Source organism: Amblyraja radiata, chromosome 32 (assembly GCF_010909765.2).
Source record: "Amblyraja radiata isolate CabotCenter1 chromosome 32, sAmbRad1.1.pri, whole genome shotgun sequence".
Taxonomy (NCBI): Eukaryota; Metazoa; Chordata; class Chondrichthyes; order Rajiformes; family Rajidae; genus Amblyraja; species Amblyraja radiata.
Window position 1 is genome coordinate 11552733 of NC_045987.1, and position 20722 is coordinate 11573454.

Consider the following 20722-nt stretch of genomic DNA (forward strand, 5'->3'; position numbering starts at 1 on the left):
GCAGCATTGCTGCATTGAACATTATAAAAATGCAGGTTAGATTATACAACATTGCAGTTATTGAATTGATTCCCATTGGACGTCAGTCCCTTGCTATGTCTTTGGCAGAATCTCTTCCATCTACAAGCAAGAAGACCAAGGCAACGGAATGAAAATATAAATTTTATGTCTTAACTAAAAAGATGCCAATGATTAAATAAATGTGTTCAAAAGACAAACTGATCACAAAAACAAAATAAATAGGGGTATTGTATTTGGCACACCCTCCCCACAAAATAACATTCCTTGTATCTGATTGTATCTGCTCTGGCATTCAACAAGATCATAGTTGATCATTTGCATAACACTATCTGCCTGTTGTCAGCCCAGGTCCTTTTTACTCTTAAAGTCTGAAAACCCCATCAATCTATAGGAACTAAGATGCCAGAGCTCTCTTGGGTAATCATTTCACCACTACCTGAAAGGCCTAGCAAAATAAAACCATGCCAAAGAATAGATGGTGGATGGAAGGTGCCCAGAGGCAACAAGCCAACAACCATGAAGGAGATGCAAGGAACTGCAGATATGGGAATCTTGAGCAAAAAAAGTGCTGGAGTGACTCAGTGGGTCAGACAGCATCTGTGGAGGGAATGGACAGACAAAGTTTTTGATGAGGACACTTATTCAGATTGACATATGCTTCGGGTCGGGACACTTCTGCGGACTGAAATGTCTGAAGGGTCATAATCCAAAATGTTACCTGTCCACATCCTCCACTGAGGATTGCTGCCTGCTCTGTTGACTTCTTCCAGCACTTTGTTTGGAAGATAAAGTTTCTTCCCAACTTCGATCTGAACCTATTTTGAGATTGTGACCCCTGGATCAACACACCTTAGCCATCAAAATGTCCTTTCTATATCTTACCTATCAAGCCCTGGAAGAGTTTATGTTTCAATGAGACCAAGCTGATTAATCTCTCAAAATACAACCCTTCAATTCCAGGGATCAATCTAGTGCAAAGGTGAGTTTACATTCCAATGAATTTTGTTCTCCTTTGAAGTCACTGGCAATCCATTCAATCGCAATGGTTTCTTCAACCAGAGAATCAGTGACATGGATTTGTTTTTTACATTGGTAGAGATGAATCAAAGCATTAGTCAAAACAACATCTGTTATGAGGACAACATTGATGTTGAAAGCGTCTTTAGGAAAATCCTACCAGTTCGAAGCCCTACTTGAGGAAAGTCCTACTTCAGTAGCACAGCACCAGAGACCCAGATTCAATCCTGACATTGGATGCTATCGGTGTGAACGTTGCACGTTCTGTGATCACGTGGGATTCCTCTGGGTGCTCCAGTCTCTTCCCACATCCCAAAGACTTGTGAGTTTGGAGGTAGTTTGGCCTCAGTAAATTGCCCCCAAGGGAGTGCATGCAAAAGTATGATGGGCCCCATCACCATGCAGTCTTTCAATCATTCAATCAAAAGAATTGGAACTAGTAAAGAAACAATAATGTTGAATGGAGTAATTTTGTGAAAGGAGATATTTTTATCTGAAATTGCTGAAGACAGTGCTGTAACGAAGCCCTGTTATTCGATCCTACATTATTTGCATTATTGAAAAAGAGCAAAAGGGTGAGCCAAATAAGTCAAGTTGTCAACATGAGCAAGAGCAGTGAGGTACCGGTACAATGAAAATCTTGTTTGCAGCAGCTTCACAGGCACATGGACTCAGACAAATGCACACAAACAATAATTAATATAAAATACATATGAAATGTCTAAAGAAGAGACGATTGTGCAAAAAAAAGGACATTAGTGCAAAACACGGTTAGAAAAAAAAAGCAAGTCCATGGTAGTGCAAGAAGTGAATTGTAGTGTTCTGTTGTTGAGGAAGGATTAGGGTTTTGTAGAACCTGATATCTGTAGGGAGGTAGCTGTCCCTCAAGCTGGTGGTGTGGGACTTGAGGCTTCTGCCCAATAGCAGCAGCAAGAAGAAGGCATGGCCAGATGGTGGTGTTCCTTGATGATAGATATTTCTTTCTTGATGCAGCTCTGGAGGTGCTTTCAATGGTGGGGAGGGCTGTACCCGTGATGGACTGGCCCAGGTCCACCACTCAGCAGCCTCTTGTGTTCCCGTGGGTTGGTGTTGCCACACAAGGCCATGATGCGACCAGTCAGGATACTTCCCACAGTTCATCTGTGAAAGTTTGTTGAAGTATTCAGTAACATGCTGAATCTCTGTAAACCATCGTCTTCATAATCACATCTATGTGTTGGGCCCAGGAGAAGTCATCCGTGAATTTGAAGCTGTTCACTCTCTCCACTGCCGACCCACCAATGAGATTTGTCGTGCGGTCTCCCAGCTTTTCCTTTCTCAAGTTTGAGAAGAATGGAGAATTGGAATTGTGGGCAAATGTTGGCTCATCTCAGAGGAACTCAGGCCTGGAATAACAGCAACACAACTAAATACATTGGGGATGCTGAGAGCCATGGGGTCAGTATTTGGGAGGGCATAGGGTACAAGATGAGTGGAGTTAAAAGCATACAACCACAAGAGAAAGTTCTATAATGGTGTGAAGGAGAAAGGAGAGAAGTTGAGGTGATGGGTTTCTGATCTAGATGGATGACCGGAAGATGCATGCAAACGGCACTGGGAAATTCACACAAGGATTAAGATTTAGGTTTTTTTATCGTCACATGTACCGAGATAAAGTGAAAAGCTTTGTTTGCCTGTGATCCAGTCAAATCAGGTAATACCATACTTGAACACAATAAAGCTAAACACAAGTACAACAGTTAGAGCAAAAAGAAAAACAATAGAATGCAGAATATAGTTTCTTGGCATTGTAGCATAAAAGTTACAGAGAAAACACCCAATGTATACAATGACGTATGTGGAAAGATCCAGACTGTACCCGAAGATTATGGAAGGACCATTTGGAGAGACTTGCACGATAGCCTCTGCTCTTCACCTTGTTTTTCATTAAAATTAGACAACATAAATTTACAGAGGTAAGGGTTCAAAACCCACTTTGAGAAACCAACTGAAATGGATATTACTTTTTCATTGTGAATTTTTAATGTATCCATTTTCGTACAATATAAATTGCAGCCATTGTTTAGTTTAGTACTACAGCATGGAAACAGGCCCTTCGGCCCACTAAGGCCACGTCAATCACTGATTACTCTAGTTCTAAATTATCCCACTTTCTCATCTACTCCTCACACACCTGGGGCAATTTTACAGAGGCCAATTAACCTATAAACCCACACATCTTTGGAATGTCACAGAGCAGTCACAGGGAAAACATGCAATCTCCACACATGGGCAGCATCAGAGGTCAGGATCAAACCTGAATCTCCAACATGGAGGCAGCTGATCTACCAGCTGTGTCAATGTGGTTTCATTATGTAATATTTGTCAGTCTAAAACAAGATTGAAAAACACACATGTAATTGTAAGACCATTAAATCACATGATGCTTCATCGGCAACATTAACCGCCTCAAACTAAGGCACTGAATTTGGTTTTCCCTATACACAGTTCTGGTTTCCACATATAATCCCTCAATTCATATTAATTTCCAACCATTCCATTTTCAGCTGTGCTTTGAGCTAGTTGTTTTCCCAGCAGTGTCCCAGTTAATCTGCATGAAGAACACCAATTTACAACATGTGGTCCCGCACAAGGCAGGCTCTTGATTTTGTTCCCGGTCACAATTTTAGGCTAACTGAAAGGAAGTGGTATTAAGTGGTATTATAAACATTAAATGTACAGGGTGCGACCAGCGCAATCTTACATTTCTTGCGATCACCATCAAAAGGGGGTGGAAACACCGTTTATTAATTTATCTCATTTATTTATTTATTTGATGTGCAATGACAATAAAATATATTATTATTATTATTATTATTATTAAACAAACTGGAAACAGGTTGGAGAATGAATTTTTAAAATTAAATTTACAGAAAATTTGATTTTTCTTCCAGAAGTTCTACTAATGTGCATATTTTTTTTAATTGTGCAGGAAGTACCTGTGAAACTTATACTAAAAAGATTTCAGCAATAGAAACAAAAACTGTGGGAGGTGAAATTGCTCAGGAATATCACCCTCCACCAGTCTTTGAAATAAGCAGGCAAACTGGTAATGCCAAAAAAACATTGAACATTAACTCATGCCATGCACGACTATTAGGACAATAATGAATTAACAAGCAGATAACTAGCTGTGGTAAACACGTGTAAATAAGTCGATCATCGGTGGTACAGTTCATTCATTCCCTACTCTTCAACGTGATCAAAAGCTAACATGTTATCTTAGACATCCATAGCCATTTAGGGAGCTGAATATTCAGTAAGTGAACGATTACAACAGTATTATCAAGCTTTTAAAGAGCATTTAAAAAATAAAGATGAATAATACTAGCATGCAATCAAACTGGCTGCTCATCTTTAATTCAATGTACGAAACACATCAAGCATTGAAATGAACCTCTGTTCTTAATCTCTTCCCTCACCCTACTTGGCTATGTAAATATAACTTCTCGCCTTCGCAAGCACCACATTGCCATCTGAGCAGGACACTAGTCTCCTCAACCTGCCTATAGCAGAGATCTTGCTGACAATTTTTCCCTCCAGAGAAGCTGCAGTCAGTACCTCAGTCCGTAGTCACTCCCTAAAGATCCCATCCTCCGGGGTGGCTTGGGGGAACTGTTTACGTTTGCATTCTTGGCGTTCTTTGATCCAGCCTTCATCACTGCCTCTGGCTCCGAAGAGGATGGTTTCAGTTTCGTCCCAGCCATCGTTCAGGTTGCACGGATTTCTCTCCAATTAATGTAGCTCATTGACGAACACAGCAGTTATTGCACTGCACACAAGACTGCAGGCACCAACCACCTGGCCCGAGTTGTACGCGCCTCTCCCTCTGCTTGCAAGTGGAATAGTCCCAATCGCCAGATATTTTTGGTCAAGTCTTCGCGATGTAATAAATTTAAAAAATGCAACATCTTGGTATTGCCACCGTTATCATTACACCCGCGTTCAGCGATATGCACGGAAGTATTTCAGCATCGTGACGGGCGCATCGCACGTGAAATGCACCGTGACCACTTTCATGGCTCCGTTTCCACGGTCTGTTAGCGCGGATAGGAGGAGAATCTATTCCCCAATACGCTTACAAGGAAAGTTGCAGAAGCAATTGTGTTTTATGGCAGGTGGCAATAAACTTCCGTTCCCCCGGCATCACACACCCACAGACATCGTTGCATCACTTGGGGGGAAAAACTGCCACCGCCGCATTTCTTTTCATGTAACTGTGATATCCAACTTATTGACTAGTTCTCAACACTGAAACATCCCAAAGCCCTTTAGTCATTAAATGCTTGATTAAAAAATACATCGATAGATGCTCCTGAACACATCATCAGTGATGTAACCTGGGGTCAATGGGTCTTTCAACATCAGACACCCTCACCCAGGCGACCCAGCCATGGTTGATCAGACCACGACTTGTGTTCAGGTGGCATTCGCTCCTCCCAATGGACCTTCTCTCCTGATCCAGAGCCATTCTCCGCTGCCTCTGTGGTGTTCTTGATGGCTCTTCTCCTCGCCACTCCGTTGATGCCCAGTGCACTCAAGGCTTTGTAGAGCGATTGCCCTGCAAAACCTCTGCAGCCAACCTCGATGGGCATACACCTTGCCTTCCTGCCCTGCTTACGGTTGATTGTGTTTTGACAAAACCCTGCAGAAAATCTGCATAGAGCAAGCCGCTCTCAGCAGCAGATGACAATATCCAAATAATGTGTTGGTCTGAAGAAGGGTCTCGGCCCTAAACGTCACCTATTCCTTCTCTCCAGAGATGATGCCTGTCCCGCTGAGCGACCTTTACCCCGACCTTGCGGACCTTCCCGTCATTGCTCGGGAAGATCTGAGTGACAAGTCCAAGAGGCCACTCATTTCTTGCGGTTTGACTGTTGTCGTGTAGAACAATTCTCCCCGGACTGTATGTCCGGCTGGCTGGACTGCCACTTCCGGCGTGGCTGTAGAATTGGGAGGTACTATTTCCTCCATCTGTCCCAGAAGGTGTAGGACAAGTGTTGAACCTGTCGCCTTTGACTCTTGTAGAAGTCTTTGACATCATACTCACCGGCAGGAGCAGGAAGGATGTTCACTCTCTGTGTGAGAAGAGCCACTGGCATCAGAAAGAACGGGTTGTCCGGGTCAGTGGACACTAGAACAAATGGCCTTGCGATGATAATGGCTGCTACTTCTGCCATGAAGGTGAGAAGTACTTTGTGGGTAAGTTTGGTGTTTTTCAGTTGCAGGAACATAGAATCCAGGAATCTTCGCGCGTGGTGTGTTGAGGAAATGGTCTCTCATTTCAGGTTTCCTCTCAAAGTTGTGTATGAGAGACTTGAGACGATTCAGTGGCTGAGGCCTGTTATTGGAGAGCCATCAGCGTGGATGTTTAAATGATAGCCGTGCTACTCTGTTGCTTGCAAATTTCTTTATACCTTCTTTCATTATTTTCATGAAAGAGGCGTCTTGGATAGAAGGAGCAATCTGGTTGCCTTCTTTGATTTGACTAAAGACATTGCACCTTAGCCTCAGCCTCACAGGTAAGGTTCTCCCTGAATTGTATTGTGGAATATGTGGATCTGGATTCCATCATATTTCTCCTTGACATGATCCACATTGGTTCAAAATGGGTTGGATGCTCTCCCTCTCTGGTGTTAGTGTAGGCCTCTACTGTTAGTGGTTTGTGGAGATTGCCTAGACACACATTGCCTACAACAACCCATCCCAGGTCTCGCTTCTGCACATAAGGTGCGTCGTGGGGGCTGTTGACCTGTTTGCGTAATTTGTAAACTCTGAGTGTCCCGTCCAAGCAGGAGCATGATGGGAGCCTCTGGGTCAAGATCTGGGATGAGTTGCGCTATTGACATCAAATGAGCGTGGTGAAGAGCACCATTTGGAGTTGGAATCTCAGATCTGTTATCTGGTATCTCATTGCATTCAATGAGGCTGGGCAATGCGAGGCTGACCGCTCCATGCAGGGATTCCACTTTGTATCCACTGGCTCTTTTCCCCGTTGTCTCCTTTGCTCCAGCACACGTTTTTCGGAAATAAGGACCTTGGGCTTTGGTCATTGAATATTTCAAAGAACTCTGAGCGGACGTTACTCTGCTCATCTAGAATTGCATAAAGCCTCCTTGCCTTGACTCGATGGCCTGCTGGATATATTTTCACAAGGCAGATCCTTGAGCAGGACCGGTCTGATAGATCTCCTCCACAGACTTGTGTACATTTTGTGGTGACGTTATGGTGATGAGATGTCCTCCTCCCCGCCGTGCGCTGGAGCAGGGTCGGTCTCTTTGATCCAGGGCCAGGGTAGAGAGCTGTGTGATGCTTTTCACAGTCACATTCAGAACACTGTGTCCTGAATTTGCAGTTTTTTGCCATATGTGATGAAGAAGCACAGCATTTAAAGCAAATGCAGTTCTCGTTTAAGATTGCTTTACGTTCTTCAATGGGCCTTTCCCAAAAGGCAAGGCACTTGCGTAGGGGGTGAGGTTTCCTATGTATTAGGCACAGTCTCTCACAATCGTCTTTCTTTGTGAGAACTTCTTGATTGGAGAGCGTTTGGGGGAATATCTCTGTTTTATGTACTGAGACTTCTCTTTGTCTGTTTGGTTTCCCAGGGGGTCTCTCTGTCTTGAAAGCCGTGTCTGTGTGAGCGGTGAAGTTGAAACTGGGCTCGTTTTCGGTGTTCGCCAACGAGTTAAAAAGTCGACAAAGAAGTTAAAGGGAGGATATGGAACATGGTGTAAGCGCTTGTAGGATGAGCAAACTGATGCCCATTTTCTTGTAGGTTGAAAGGAAGTTTCTGTACAATTGGATTGACGCCTCTTGCCATGTCGAGGAAGGAAAGGCCGGCAATGTCTCCTTCAGCCTTGGCTGACTGAAGTTCCACTAATACGTCACTTAACTTTCTTAGCTTTGAATAATCTTTGTTTGTTATCTTTGGAAAGCTGTCAATTCGGTTGAAGAGAGCATCTTCAATAACTTCGGCTGAGCCATAGCATTGCTCGAGCCTGTCCCATATAATTTCCAACCCTGCTCAAGATTCAAGATTCAAGAGAGTTTATTGTCATGTGTCCCAGATGGGCAATGAAATTCTTGCTTTGCTTCAGCACAACAGAATATAGTAGGCATAAATAAATACAGAACAGATCAGTGTGACCATATACCATTGAATATATATATATACACACACATAAATAAGCAGATAAAGTGCAATGGGCTATTAATGTCAGAGTTTTGTTTGAGTTGAGTTTAATAGCCTGATGGCTATTTCTTGATGAGTTATATGTATGGCTTTGATCTGTTCAACATGTTCTGCTGACTCCTTACCAAGCCATTTGAACAGGTCAATTTCTTCACTTGGGAACAAGTCCTATTCTCTTGTAGCAAGCCAAGTATCTTACAAAGTGCGTAGTGTTTGAGTTGTTGAGGTTTGGAGGTTTAAGATTGGGAGCAGGGCATTGATTGGTGTTTTGCAACATCCGATTGGGTGTAGGAGTCATGTGGTGGTCATTGATGCCAAAACTTACTTTGCATGGCCAATTAGCATCCAGTTCGCAATCAGAGAAATGAAATCGCTGTGGAGTCAAACGAGAAGAAACAATGGGTGTTGTATTTGAGACATGACTGGGATGGTTGGCTGAAAGGATTGAGTCTGGGTGTAAACGGTTGCCTTCTGGCATGACGTGAAGCTGGAGTGTCACTGTGAATCTCTGACTCTGAACAGTGTGGTTTTGTCGGCCTGCTCTCCTGACTTGGCCTGGCCGATGACATATTGCTTAGTGTGTTGTGTCCTTTCTGAAGGAACGGGATCCTAATTATGCTCACTGTTGTGTTTCTCACTTCTTCATCAGCAGCTTCCAGGGCCTCTGCTTCAGCAATAGCTGCGGCTGTCTCTTTTTCACAACTCAATCGTTCCAAAGATGCTTCTAGTTCAGTTTTCTCTGACTTCATTTGTATTTCTTTTCGGCAAAGGAGAGGCGGAGCCAGATGCTGAAGCATTTCCGAATGTCGAACATGAAGCTTTTGGACCTGGTTGTAAACAAAGGCCATATCTGTGGTAGTCGTGCACTGACTGTGTGTCACGGTGCTGTAGTAGTTAGTGTCCACTGTTGGCTATGACTGCTTTATCCTATCCGGTAGAGAGCTGTCGTTTCACAGTGCTGTCATCAAAATACGACTGTTTAATCTTGACAGTCAGCTTAGACACCTTCCGTTATCAAAGACTCTGAAGATCTAAACTCTTTTGTCCACAGATTTATTTGACCAGGAAAGTATGAAACCACAAGTACAAAAAGGCGTAGAAATCAGAAATACGCTTACTGTAAATAGCTTGCAAATATATTCAAAATAAAGTGCAAATACACTGTAATAACACTGTAACAAGAGTGTAACAACTCCATTACACCATGAACCAACTCACTTGTAATCAACTTGCACACTTTGCTCCAAGACATCCCAACCATCATACTTTGCCTGCATGAATCTGTAAACTAAATCATCCAGTTTACACACTGTATCACCCTCTCGTTTCAACCGTTCTATTATTATGTGCATATATTCTCTTACTTCACTCTAAATAAACATAGGAATAATCAAATTGCATCAGATTAGTAAATTATATTAATTTCACCTCAAAATACAGAAAATGCAACATTTTACTTAAAATAATGGATCCTAAACATAAACATTGCAATACATACCGAGGATGCTATCAAGAGGCATAAGATGCCAGAGCCTTGTGAAAAAATATAATTCTAGTCTAAAGAATGGTCCTGACCTGAAACGTCACTTGTCCATTCCCTCCACTAATGCTGGCTGACCCGCTAGCTTACGCCAGCTCTTTCTATTTTGCCCAAGATTCCAACATCTGCATCATCATTCTGGTAAAACTCTGCATCACTTGCCAGCATGGTAATCCTAGTACTAGCATGGGATGTCATTCAGGTACAAATTTTGCAAACGTTTGCCTTTGAGCAGAGAAGGTTAAGGGAAATGTTTGATGATTTAATTCATTTTCAAATAGTTCTGATGAAGTAAATGAGGGGAAAAAAGTTGGCACAAGGAAATGCAGATGCTGCTTTATGAAAAAGAAAAGTTCTTGAGTAAGACAGCGGTCATGCAGCATCTCCATAGGACATGGATAAGCAATGTTTTGGGTAGGCACACTTCTTCAGGCTAATTGTAATGGGGGGGGGGGGAGCTGGAAAAGAAGTGGAGGCAGGACAAAGCCTGGCAAGTGAAAGGTGGATGCAGGTGGGTTGATTGACAGATGGTTGGATGAAGGATACAAAAGTGTGTCAGATATGAAGTGGGAAATGAGAAACCAAAGAGAGGGATATAGATAGAAGGTGATGGGGAGAAGGGAAAAGAGGGGGAGGGGAATGCTGAGGGAAATGGATGCCTGGCAGGGTGAACACAGCGAAGAAAGGGAGGAAGAAGGGCAGGGGGGGGGGGGGGGGGGGGGGGGGGGGGGAACTAGAATTGGGGGAAATAAAGGGTTTACTGCTGCAGAGTTCCTGGAAGGAGGGGACACAGATTTAATGTTATTAGATCAAAGGAATATGAGGAAACAAGAAGAATGAGTTTTCATGGTATGAATGTACTGCTTAAAAAGTTACTGGGAGCAGATTCCACAGGACATTGGAAACGCTGTTGAAGGCAAAAGAATTGCAGACTTATGAGGAAGAACTGGGAATTAAGTATTTTTGATTTGGTTCCACTAAGGGGCTGGCTAAGGCTACATAGGTTAAATGACTTGTCGGTGTTACATTGTTCTATGATTCTATCACATTTGCTCATGCATTGGAAAAGGGGTTTGCAAAGATCTGTGCATCAGTACGTTACAAATAAAGAGTATTTTTACGTGGCAGTACAGCGTACAAGCATGTCCAGAAAGTTTAAAACTAGATTTTCACATTTTTTGAAATTTTAACATTACAAAAAGATTATTAAAGTTTAAAATATATATTTTATCAATCAAAATCGACAGTCTGGCTCTTCAACAGCTTGTAGGACAATGATCTGCCACATAATTCAATAGCATGGAATGATTATGCATACTGGCACCTTTTTCTCCACTATAAAAGCCCTGCAAATAAGTAAGCAGTAGTTAGAATTGGAAAATAAGGCTTTTTATGCAATCCATTTATGTTGCCTGAGCAAATCAGGCTCCAGGAAATGAGTTTAATGTCGTGATCTAATTTCAGTACTCTCACTGCTGTTAATTGAAAATTTATGATAGCATATTTCTAACCAGAGATCCTGTTTAGTAGGGAAATTATCCTCGGCATCTTCATGCAGCAAATTATTCATTCTGCATTGCATTTTCCACATGAGATCCCAATGAGCTTCACAATCACTAAGTGCTAGAGAAACACAGTGGGTCAGGCAGCATCTGTGGATGACGTGGATAGTTTGGGTTGGAACCCCTCTTTTGACCGATTCATCACAGACTCAGTCTGAAGAAGGGTTTCCACCCAAAATATCACTTATCCACGCCCTCCACAGAAGTTGCCTGTCCTGCTGAGTTCCTGCAGCACTTTGTGTTTTGTTCAAGATTCCAGTATCAGCAATTCCTTGTGTCTTGAACTCCACAATCAACTATAAACACAGTTGGTACATGGTGAATCACATCTAATTTAGGCATAGCAATAGTCCACTATTCCACAACTACTGATGAAATAAGGCACCTGTAGAGTAGTCTTATTGATGTTGGATGAAGGAGGAATGTTGACTGGGAACCAACAAGAGTTCTGGTCTTCTGACAAAATTAGGTCTTTTACATCCTATTGGATAGGCAGATTGCCACAACAGCAGTTTAATAGTTCCATGGCCTTGGCACATAAGAGCAGCGGCACATTGGGTTGAGCTGCTGCCTCATAGCCCCAGAGACCTCAGGTTCAATCCTGACCTTGTGTGCTGTTTGTGTGGGGTTTGCACATTCTTCCTGTGAACATGTGGGTTTCCTCCTGGTGCTCCGGTTTCCTCCCACATCCCAAAGACATGCAGGTGTATAGGTTCAATTAGCCTGCGTAATTGACCAAAGTGTGCATAGGGAATGATCGAGAAAGTGGAATAATATTAAAATAGTGTGAATAGGTAATGGATGATGTGGACTCGGTGGGCAGAAGGGCCTGATTCAATGCTGCATCTCTGAACTAAACAGTAAAAAAATAGAAAGGAAAGGGATATGCAATTGTTTCAAGATTCCCAAAGAAACACCACAGTTTCAGTCAATAAACTAAAGCCCACGATGCTTGCCCAATTTACACACTCAAAACCGTCTGGCTCCACTTTCCAGGAAGATGTAGTACAGAATATCCACAAGCCATTTCTTCCAAATTCCATGTTGCAAAAATGATTCAGTTTGAGATCAGGTGACAAACAGATAGTCTGTCCACTCCTTCTCCAGATGCTGCCTTGCTCACTGTGTTCCTCCAGCACTTTGTGTTTCGCTTAACATTCCAGCATCTGCAGCCTCTTGGGTCTCCTGCAATTAAGACTTTCTTTGGAATACTGCCGCTAGTATTAATCTCCTTATTTGGGAAAGGATATTAATGCACTGGAAGTATCTCAGAAAAGATTTTACACCACTAATACCAAGCATTGGCAGGTTGTCTTTTGAACAGATTAGGGTTGCAGTGCTTGAGTTAACACAGAGCAATGCTGGAGCCATGACAATGGACTACCAGAAAACAAAAGTAATCTTCCACAGATATTGGAAATGTAAAATAAAAATATTAAAGACTGGGCAACAGACTTCCAGATTACAAAAGTGTAATACTTTAAAAGCTTAGAATTGGGCCAAATGCAGCCGATTATCTTGCTGATTAAATTTGTCGCATTTGGAAGTGATGAATGTGAGAGGTGTTTTCTTAGCAATAGATTTTTGCCTCTTCGATAAATATGGGAGACTACATTAATATTGCTGCTGAATATTTATTTAGTGACTGAGAATTTTCACTCTGGAGCAATCAGTTTTTCCACTCATTACATTAAATAAATAAAACACAAGGTCTTATGCTTTGAGGCATAAAAAAGGGGAGGCAGCCAGAATCTTTTTCCAGAGTGGAAATGTCAAGGACCACAAGACCCAGGTGAGAGGGGCAAAGTTTAAAGAAGATGTGCGTGGCAAGTTCTCCGCTGCCACCTCTCCACACAGAGTGGTGGGTGCCTGGAACGTGCCACCAGGGGTAGATCAATATATGGCATTAAAAGGCTTTTGGATAGACATGTGGCTATGCAGAGAATGAGGGATATGCACTGCATGCAGATGAAGGAGATTAATTTAACTTGGCATTATGTTTGGCATGGATATTGTGGGCCAAAGCACGTGTTCCTGTAACGTTCTATACTCTTACAGTACATCTAGATTGATTACAATCTGGGGCACTGAGATTATTCTCTGCGGTCCAGTGAAGTATTAATTTTCTCTTTCAATGTGTATATTGGTAACTTTATCTCCATGTGTGTGTGGGATGTTTACGATCCTTGAGGGTGATGTGATTCATGTTCCAGGAGATTTTCATCCTGTTTTACTCAATGCATAAAAGGTGGAAGGTGAGGGTCACCTGACAGAATCATTAAATTCGTGCTGGTTTTTGATTGTTAAGAAGTTGAGAATCATGTGATGCAGCGGTACCATAAGGATTGCTGATTTCAGTTCATGACGTGGATAGATTTACATCTCCGAATATAAATTTGAAAAATTCTCTTTTAAGGGACCTTCTCTTCTATTTCTACTTTCCACTTTTTATTTTTTATTTTATTTTTTTTATATTTTATATACACACGTTTTTCTACTCTCTACCATCTATTTTTCCGCTTTTTCCCCTTTCTATTGTTGTTTTTTTCTTGTCTTGCTTACTTCCTTCTCATAACATAAAACTAGAGGTTGTACATAGAATGGATTACGGTATGACATAGTTGGCACCTAAAATTAGGTGCCACTGTATTGTTTTGTACTGTATTAACTTCTAATAAAATAAACAAACTTTTTAAATTTTTTTTAAAAAAAGAAGTTGAGAATGCTTCCTTTTTGAGGAAGACCAGAATAAGGGCTCTGAAATATAGAGTCGTCACAAATAAATCGAATGGATAATTCAGCAGATTTGTTTTCCATGAGAGAAGGTTTAGAATGCAGATTGACTGAGGCAACTAACATAGGTGAATTTCAGGATGAGGTTGATAAGTATATGACAGATTGTAATGTGTTGAAAAGCTTGCCAGAAACAGAATAAAGGTTTATGTGAACTATTTATTGGCACAGAACTGTTTCAATACTGTAAGCTACCCACATATGTTCTTCTCCCGTCTCACTAAGAAAAGAAAAATATTTTTTTTCTTGCTGATGATATTCTGTCTTATTCAAATACATTGTTCAAATCTGGCATATTTTCAGAATAATAAAAACTGCAGATGGTGGAAACTTGAGCAAAAGACAAAGTGCTGGAGGAACTCAAAGAGTCATAAAGCATGGAAACAGGCCCTTCAGCCCAACTTGGCCATGCCAACCAAGATGTCTCATCTACACTAGTCCCACCTGACCGTGTTTGGCCCAAATTTCACTGAAACTTTCCTATGCATGTGAGGCAGCTTCTGCGGAGGGAATTGGACAGGTGATGTCCCATATTTCCCTTTTATCCTCTCACCTCACAACAGGTGATAGTTGGATACAGGCGAGGGGGTAATGTTGATTGGCAGAAGGGTGGGGCAAGTGAGAAAGGTTAGAGGCGAAAAGGAGGCAAAAGAATGTCAGACAAGGAGAGGAGTGCAATGCAAGGCAGGAAGGAATGATACAGATTGTAGGATACAGGAGATGGGGAAGATGGTGGGATAAAAGGGAACTGTGTGACATGGGGATGGCGATGAGCGCACAGAGGAGGGGTAAAGAGCATGGTGACTTGGAGAGTGAGGTGGGAAAAATGCAGGCACAATGGGGCCGGGGGGGGGGGGGGGGGGGGGGGGGTTAAGAGAGGAGGGTGTAGGGGGTATTATTTGAAATTGGAGAATTGAATCTTCACAATGTTGGGTTGTCAGCTACCCAAGAGGAATACGAGGTGCTGTTCCTCCAGCTTGCATTGCTGTCTGACTGCAGCAATGGAGGAATCCCAGTCAGAAAGGTTAGTATGGGGAAGGGGAACAATGCCAGTACCAATGTCACTGCTCCCAGCAAGGCGAAGCAGAGAGGGAAATGTGAAAATGAAAACCGTTAAAATCGTATAGTAATTTGCAGAGAATACATTAATTTATTTTATCTGATGAAGCAAGTGAATAAAACTGGCTGTTATCATCGCAGGCAGGGCAGCTTATTACTCACCTTGACTGGATTGTCAGAAGAGTTGGAGAATGAAGAGGTAACAGATGGTCTGGTGACTCAGCGCTGCTGGCTGCTGCAACTAACCTTCCAAAAAGGGAATTTTCACTGTACATACACCTCAACCCATCAGGAATGCCACATCACTACTGCCTGAAGCTCAACAACCCAATGCTATGCTAACTTAACAGTTTATTTTGACGTGATTTATTATTGGAATGTAAATTATATATTTATTCATGTGATATATGTGTAACTTATCCTCCAACAGTCATGTCTCAGTGAGTTCTGCCTCCGTCTCCAATGTCAGAGGTTCAAGACCCTTGGAGACTAAAAGTTTAAGAAAGAACTGCAGATGCTGGAAAAATCGAAGGTAGACAAAAATGCTGGAGAAACTCAGTGGGTGAGGCAGCATCCATGGAGGGAAGGGATAGGCGACGTTTCGGGTCGAGACGGGCCACAGTTTAAGAATAAGGGGTAAGCCATTTAGAACAGAGACGAGGAAACACTTTTTCCCACAGAGAGTGGTGAGTCTGTGGAATTCTCTGCCTCAGAGGGCAGTGGAGGCGGGTTCTCTGGATGCTTTCAAGAGAGAGCTAAATAGGGCTCTTAAAAATAGCGGATTCAAGGGATATGGGGAGAAGGCAGGAACGGGGTACTGATTGGGGATGATCAGCCATGATCACATTAAATGGCGGTGCTGGCTCGAAGGGCCGAATGGCCTACTCCTGCACCTATTGACTATTGTCTATTGAGACCCTTCTCCATTGATGCTGCCGCATTCTCCAGCATTTTTGTCGACCTTGGAGACTAAAATATACTTTACCAGAATGATGCCTGGATCTTTATCAGAATGAAGGCTGGATTAGCTGGTACTGTAGTAACCACAGGGAGAGGTCGGGCAGACTTAGATTGTTACCCTGGAACACTGGAAGTTGCAGGGAAGCCGGATGGAAGTATAGAAAATTATGAGAGGGATAGATAGGATAGTCAGTCAGAACCTTTTACCCAGGATGGAAAGATAAAATACTAGAGGGCATAGCTTTAAGATAAGAGGGCAAAGTTTGAGGGGAAGGCTTTTTTTATTTTACACAGAGCGTAGTGAACGCCTAGAACATGCTGCGGGGGTGGTGTTGGAGGCAGATACGATAGTGGTATTTAAGAGACTTTTGGATATGTGCAGGGAAAGGTAGGATATGAATTACGTGCAGGTAGATTAGAGATGGCCTTAGCATCTTGTTTGGCACAGACATTCATGTGCGGAAATCCCGTGGGGGAACGGGGCAGGTGCTTATGTTTTGAGAGGTGGGGACGATCTCCCCCCATGTTTTGTAATTCGGATTTTGAAATTAGGTGAGAAAAAAAAAAGATTAAATTTCTCCGCTTTCCGCGAGACAGTGGGGGTGGGCGCCGATTGGACGAGAGTGACGTCGCTCAGCAGGCAGTGGGGTGCGGGACATGATGATTCAGCGTGATGATTGGAGGAGGGAGGTGTCGGTCAGAGTCGGAAGTAGGGGGGCGGGACTGAGGATAGAGAGCGGTGATTGGAGGAGGGAGACGTCCTGGTGGAGCAAAGATCATAGAGGGGAGCTTGAATCAGCCCGTTCGCGGGACCTTTCATCGCCCGGCCCGGCGCAGCTTAAAATCGGCAGCGGGATCCTCCACCGTCACGCGGTCAAATTGCTGTGTCGAGGCGATCGACGCTCCCACCGGGCGATGGAAGATCCCGCGACCGGTTTTAAGCCGCGCCAGGCGATGAAAGGCCCCACGAACGGGCCGATTCAAACCCCCATGATTCGGGGCGGGCGAAGCTGCTGTTGCTGGAGTTCTGAGTCGGTCACCAACCAGGTCAGCTGTTGATGTTATCGTCCACAGGGCCTACGGCCAAAGCCTTGCATGTGTGTGCGTGTGTGTGTGTGTGTGCGTGTGTGTGCGCGCGCAAGCGGCCACAAAGAAATTGTGTCCCACCCCCATGTTTTGAAACCGATTTGCGCCCCTGCAGACATTCCTTGCCTATCCATGTGGCTAACTGAAACCCTCTTAAATGCCAGTACAGTATTTGCTATCACCACCTCTCCTGGCAACAAGTTCCTGGCACCCACTGCACTGTTACTACTTGTGTCATTAGGGCACACATGGTCTCCATCACAGACAATTTTTTTCTCCTCCCCACCCTCCTCCTGCCCGAGTAAGATAATATTAAAGAAAGTTGCTTTTAGTAAAATGTTTGTGATATAATAGAAATGTCTGAGACAGAATATTTCCAATTGATCCCTTACATTCAGGGTAAGAAATTGTGCGGTACTTAGCTAAGCCTTTTAGGATGACTCTATTTTAGGAGCGCCATGCACCCTTGGGAGTCTTTATACACTGGTGAAGTCGGCAGCAACAAAGAGTGCTGAAGGTTACCACACATAGCACTCTAGGCTGAAGAGTTATACCCATTGTACTGTTGAAAGTGTGTGATAGTCATTGGGTTTCAAAGATGGGCGCTTTCTCTGGGTACTTCCAGTGAAGGTCATCAGCTGCAGAATTCTCTCAATAAACCTCCCCTCCTCTTTCAGTCACCCCCCCCCCCCCCTCCCCTTGTATCTCCACAGAGAACAAAAGAACAGTACAGCACAGGGAGCAGGCCCTTTGGCCCACAATATCTGTGCCAAACATGATGCCTGGTTAAACTAAACTCCTCTGCTTACACGTGATCCATATTGCTCCATCCATGTACCTATCCAAAAGCCTAAATGCTCAATTATATTTGCCTCCACTACAGCCCTGACATTATGTGCAAGCCATCCACCACTCTGTGTAAAAAAACTTGCCCAGCTCATCTCCTTTAAACTTTGTCCCTCTTGCTTTAAACCTATGCCCACTAATCTGGCATTTCCACCCTGGGAATAAGTTTGGAGTATCTACCGTATCTAAGCCTCTCATCATTTTATATGCTTCAATCAGGTCTCCCCTCAGCCTCTGACGCTCCAAACAAAACAATGCGAGTTTGTCCAAACTCTCCATATAGCTAATGCCTTCTAATCCAGGCATCATTCTGGTAAACCTCTTCGGCACCCTCTCCAAAACCTCCATATCCTTTGTGTAATGGGATGACCAGAACTGCACACCCTAACTGCAATGGGATGACCAGAACTGCACCCCCAACTGCAATGGGGTGACCAGAACTGCAAACATGACTCCAACTGCAGCCTAACTAAAGTCCTATAAATCTACAACATGGCTTCCTGACTTGCACTCAATGCCCCGACCGATGGCTGGGTGACTTGGTACTATACTACGTGATAGCCACTAGAAAATTGCATGTTAATACTGATTTAGAGCATTACATCATGGACAAAGGCCCTTCCACCCATTTACTATGTAGAGCTGCTGCCTCACAGCGCCAGAGACCCAGGTTTGATCCGTCCCTACTTTGGGTGCAATCCCTGTGGAGTTTGCACATTCTCCCTGTGACCAAGAACGGAACTCACTATCCAAACATGGAGGGGACGGGGGACACAATTTTTTGGTGGCCACGCGCGCATGCGCACGCTCACACACACGCACTAGGCTTTGGAGGCTCAATCCAGCGCTAAAAACGGCGATTTTAAAATCGGGATCACTAAGACTTGGAGGGGGGGGGGGGGATGTCCCCCACCTCTCAAAACATGGGGGGGGACGTGTCCCCTCTGGCCCCCCCGGGTTTTCCGCCCCTGCCTGTGACCGCATTTTTTAAATCTCCACTTATTCCCATCAACCTGCCACATATTCTTACTACTCATCTACACACTAACCCTTCCACTCGCTCTTCTTTTTATATCCCACTGCAATTTTTAATCATCATCACTTTTCCATTTACAATCTCGCCAAAATCTGTGCAATCCGCCCTCAAGCTAGTTAATATACAGTATAAAAGAGCGATAGCTTTAGCAACCATCTCAAGGGAACACCATTATTCTCTTCCTCCAATATTAAAAACTACTATTCATCATGACCTTCTGCTGAATGTTAGTTAGGCAACTCCTTAGCCACATAGTTTTAGTGCTACAGTTTGTGTCTGGTGTGTAGCACCTGATCAAAAGCTTTTTGAAATTCCATCAAATGTATTATTCTCCTCAACTCCATCTATTACCTCATCATGCAATTTCGTTTAAACTAAAAGTATGAATGACAATAAAGGAAACTTTATACTCTATCAAAATATTCTATTGAATTGGCTAAATTGTATGTAACAAACCCCTGCTGGCCTGCCTTATTTCATCCATTTTCCCCCAGGTGAATATAAATCCTATCCCAGATTAATATTTCATAAAATTATCCCACCACCGAGATAAAAAAGACTGGCCTGTAGTTTCTGTGTTTACTTCCTTTCTTGAAGAGAGTTCATTCACCATTCTCCAGCCCACTGCCACCACAATCATGTTCCAGGTGCATTGAAAGATTTACTTCATTTAGTGGTCTCACCATTCTCTCCTGCAATTCCTTCAAAGTCCTAGCTTCCATCCTCGATAATAATCATATTTACTTACCTACTTTAAGTTCAATCTACTTTTACAATACCTCCATGTAATCAATACTTCACATACCCAGCCTCTTAGCTACCACCTACATTACTATTGCCATGGAAGCAGCAACTTCTTGGAGATAGAAACATAGAGAATAGGTGTAGGAGTAGGCCATTCGGCCCTTCGAGCCAGCACCACCATTCAATATGATCATGGCTGATCATCCAGAATCAGTAACTCTTCCTGTTTTCTCCCCATATCCATTGATTCTGTTAGCCCTAAGAGCTATGTCTAACTCTCTCTTGAATACATCCAGTGAATTGGCCTCCACTGCCTTCTGTGGCAGAGAATTCCACAGATTCACAAGATGATGGGTACAAAGTATTCATTTAATACCTTAACACTTCCCTCAGCATCTGTGCGTAATTTCCTATTTGTGACCTCAATAGGCTCTATTCTTCCATGTACTATTACTATTCAACCATACATTTTTACTATTTATATGCCTTTAGATCACTATGATTCCTAATGATGTTGACAGCTGATATTCTCTCACAATTCCCTTCGCCTTTTGTATCTTAGTTTTCAATTTCGGATTCTTTTGGAATCAGCCTTGTTCTGGCTTGCATTAAAAAACCAATGCTTGCCGAAAGCTGACTTTTATTTGCTTTATCACTATCTTTTTTTGTCATCCAAAGATCTCTGGACTGCTTGGATGGTCATTTGCTCCTTGTGGAATTGTGCCTCCACTGTATCTAAACCATGTTTACTTTTAAAGCAGTCCATTGTTCTTTTACAGCTGTGTCTGTCAAAATTAGGTGGCAATTTACCTGGACCAGATCCACTG

General features: G+C 43.1%; 1 protein-coding gene across 3 annotated transcripts in view; it reads right to left on the minus strand.

Moving 5' to 3' along the window:
- Window positions 1-20722, minus strand: part of kcnt1 (potassium sodium-activated channel subfamily T member 1) — a 275370-nt gene that overhangs the window by 153228 nt on the left and 101420 nt on the right. The window contains exon 1 of one of the 3 annotated variants that reach the window (XM_033049189.1): window positions 4639-5109. The exons of the other annotated variants lie outside the window; for them this stretch is intronic. Within the exon in view, the coding sequence (XP_032905080.1) occupies window positions 4639-4784 (146 nt within the window). The 5' untranslated portion in view covers window positions 4785-5109. Of the gene's footprint in view, window positions 1-4638; window positions 5110-20722 lie in introns of those variants that run through there. 3 annotated transcript variants of the gene reach the window in all.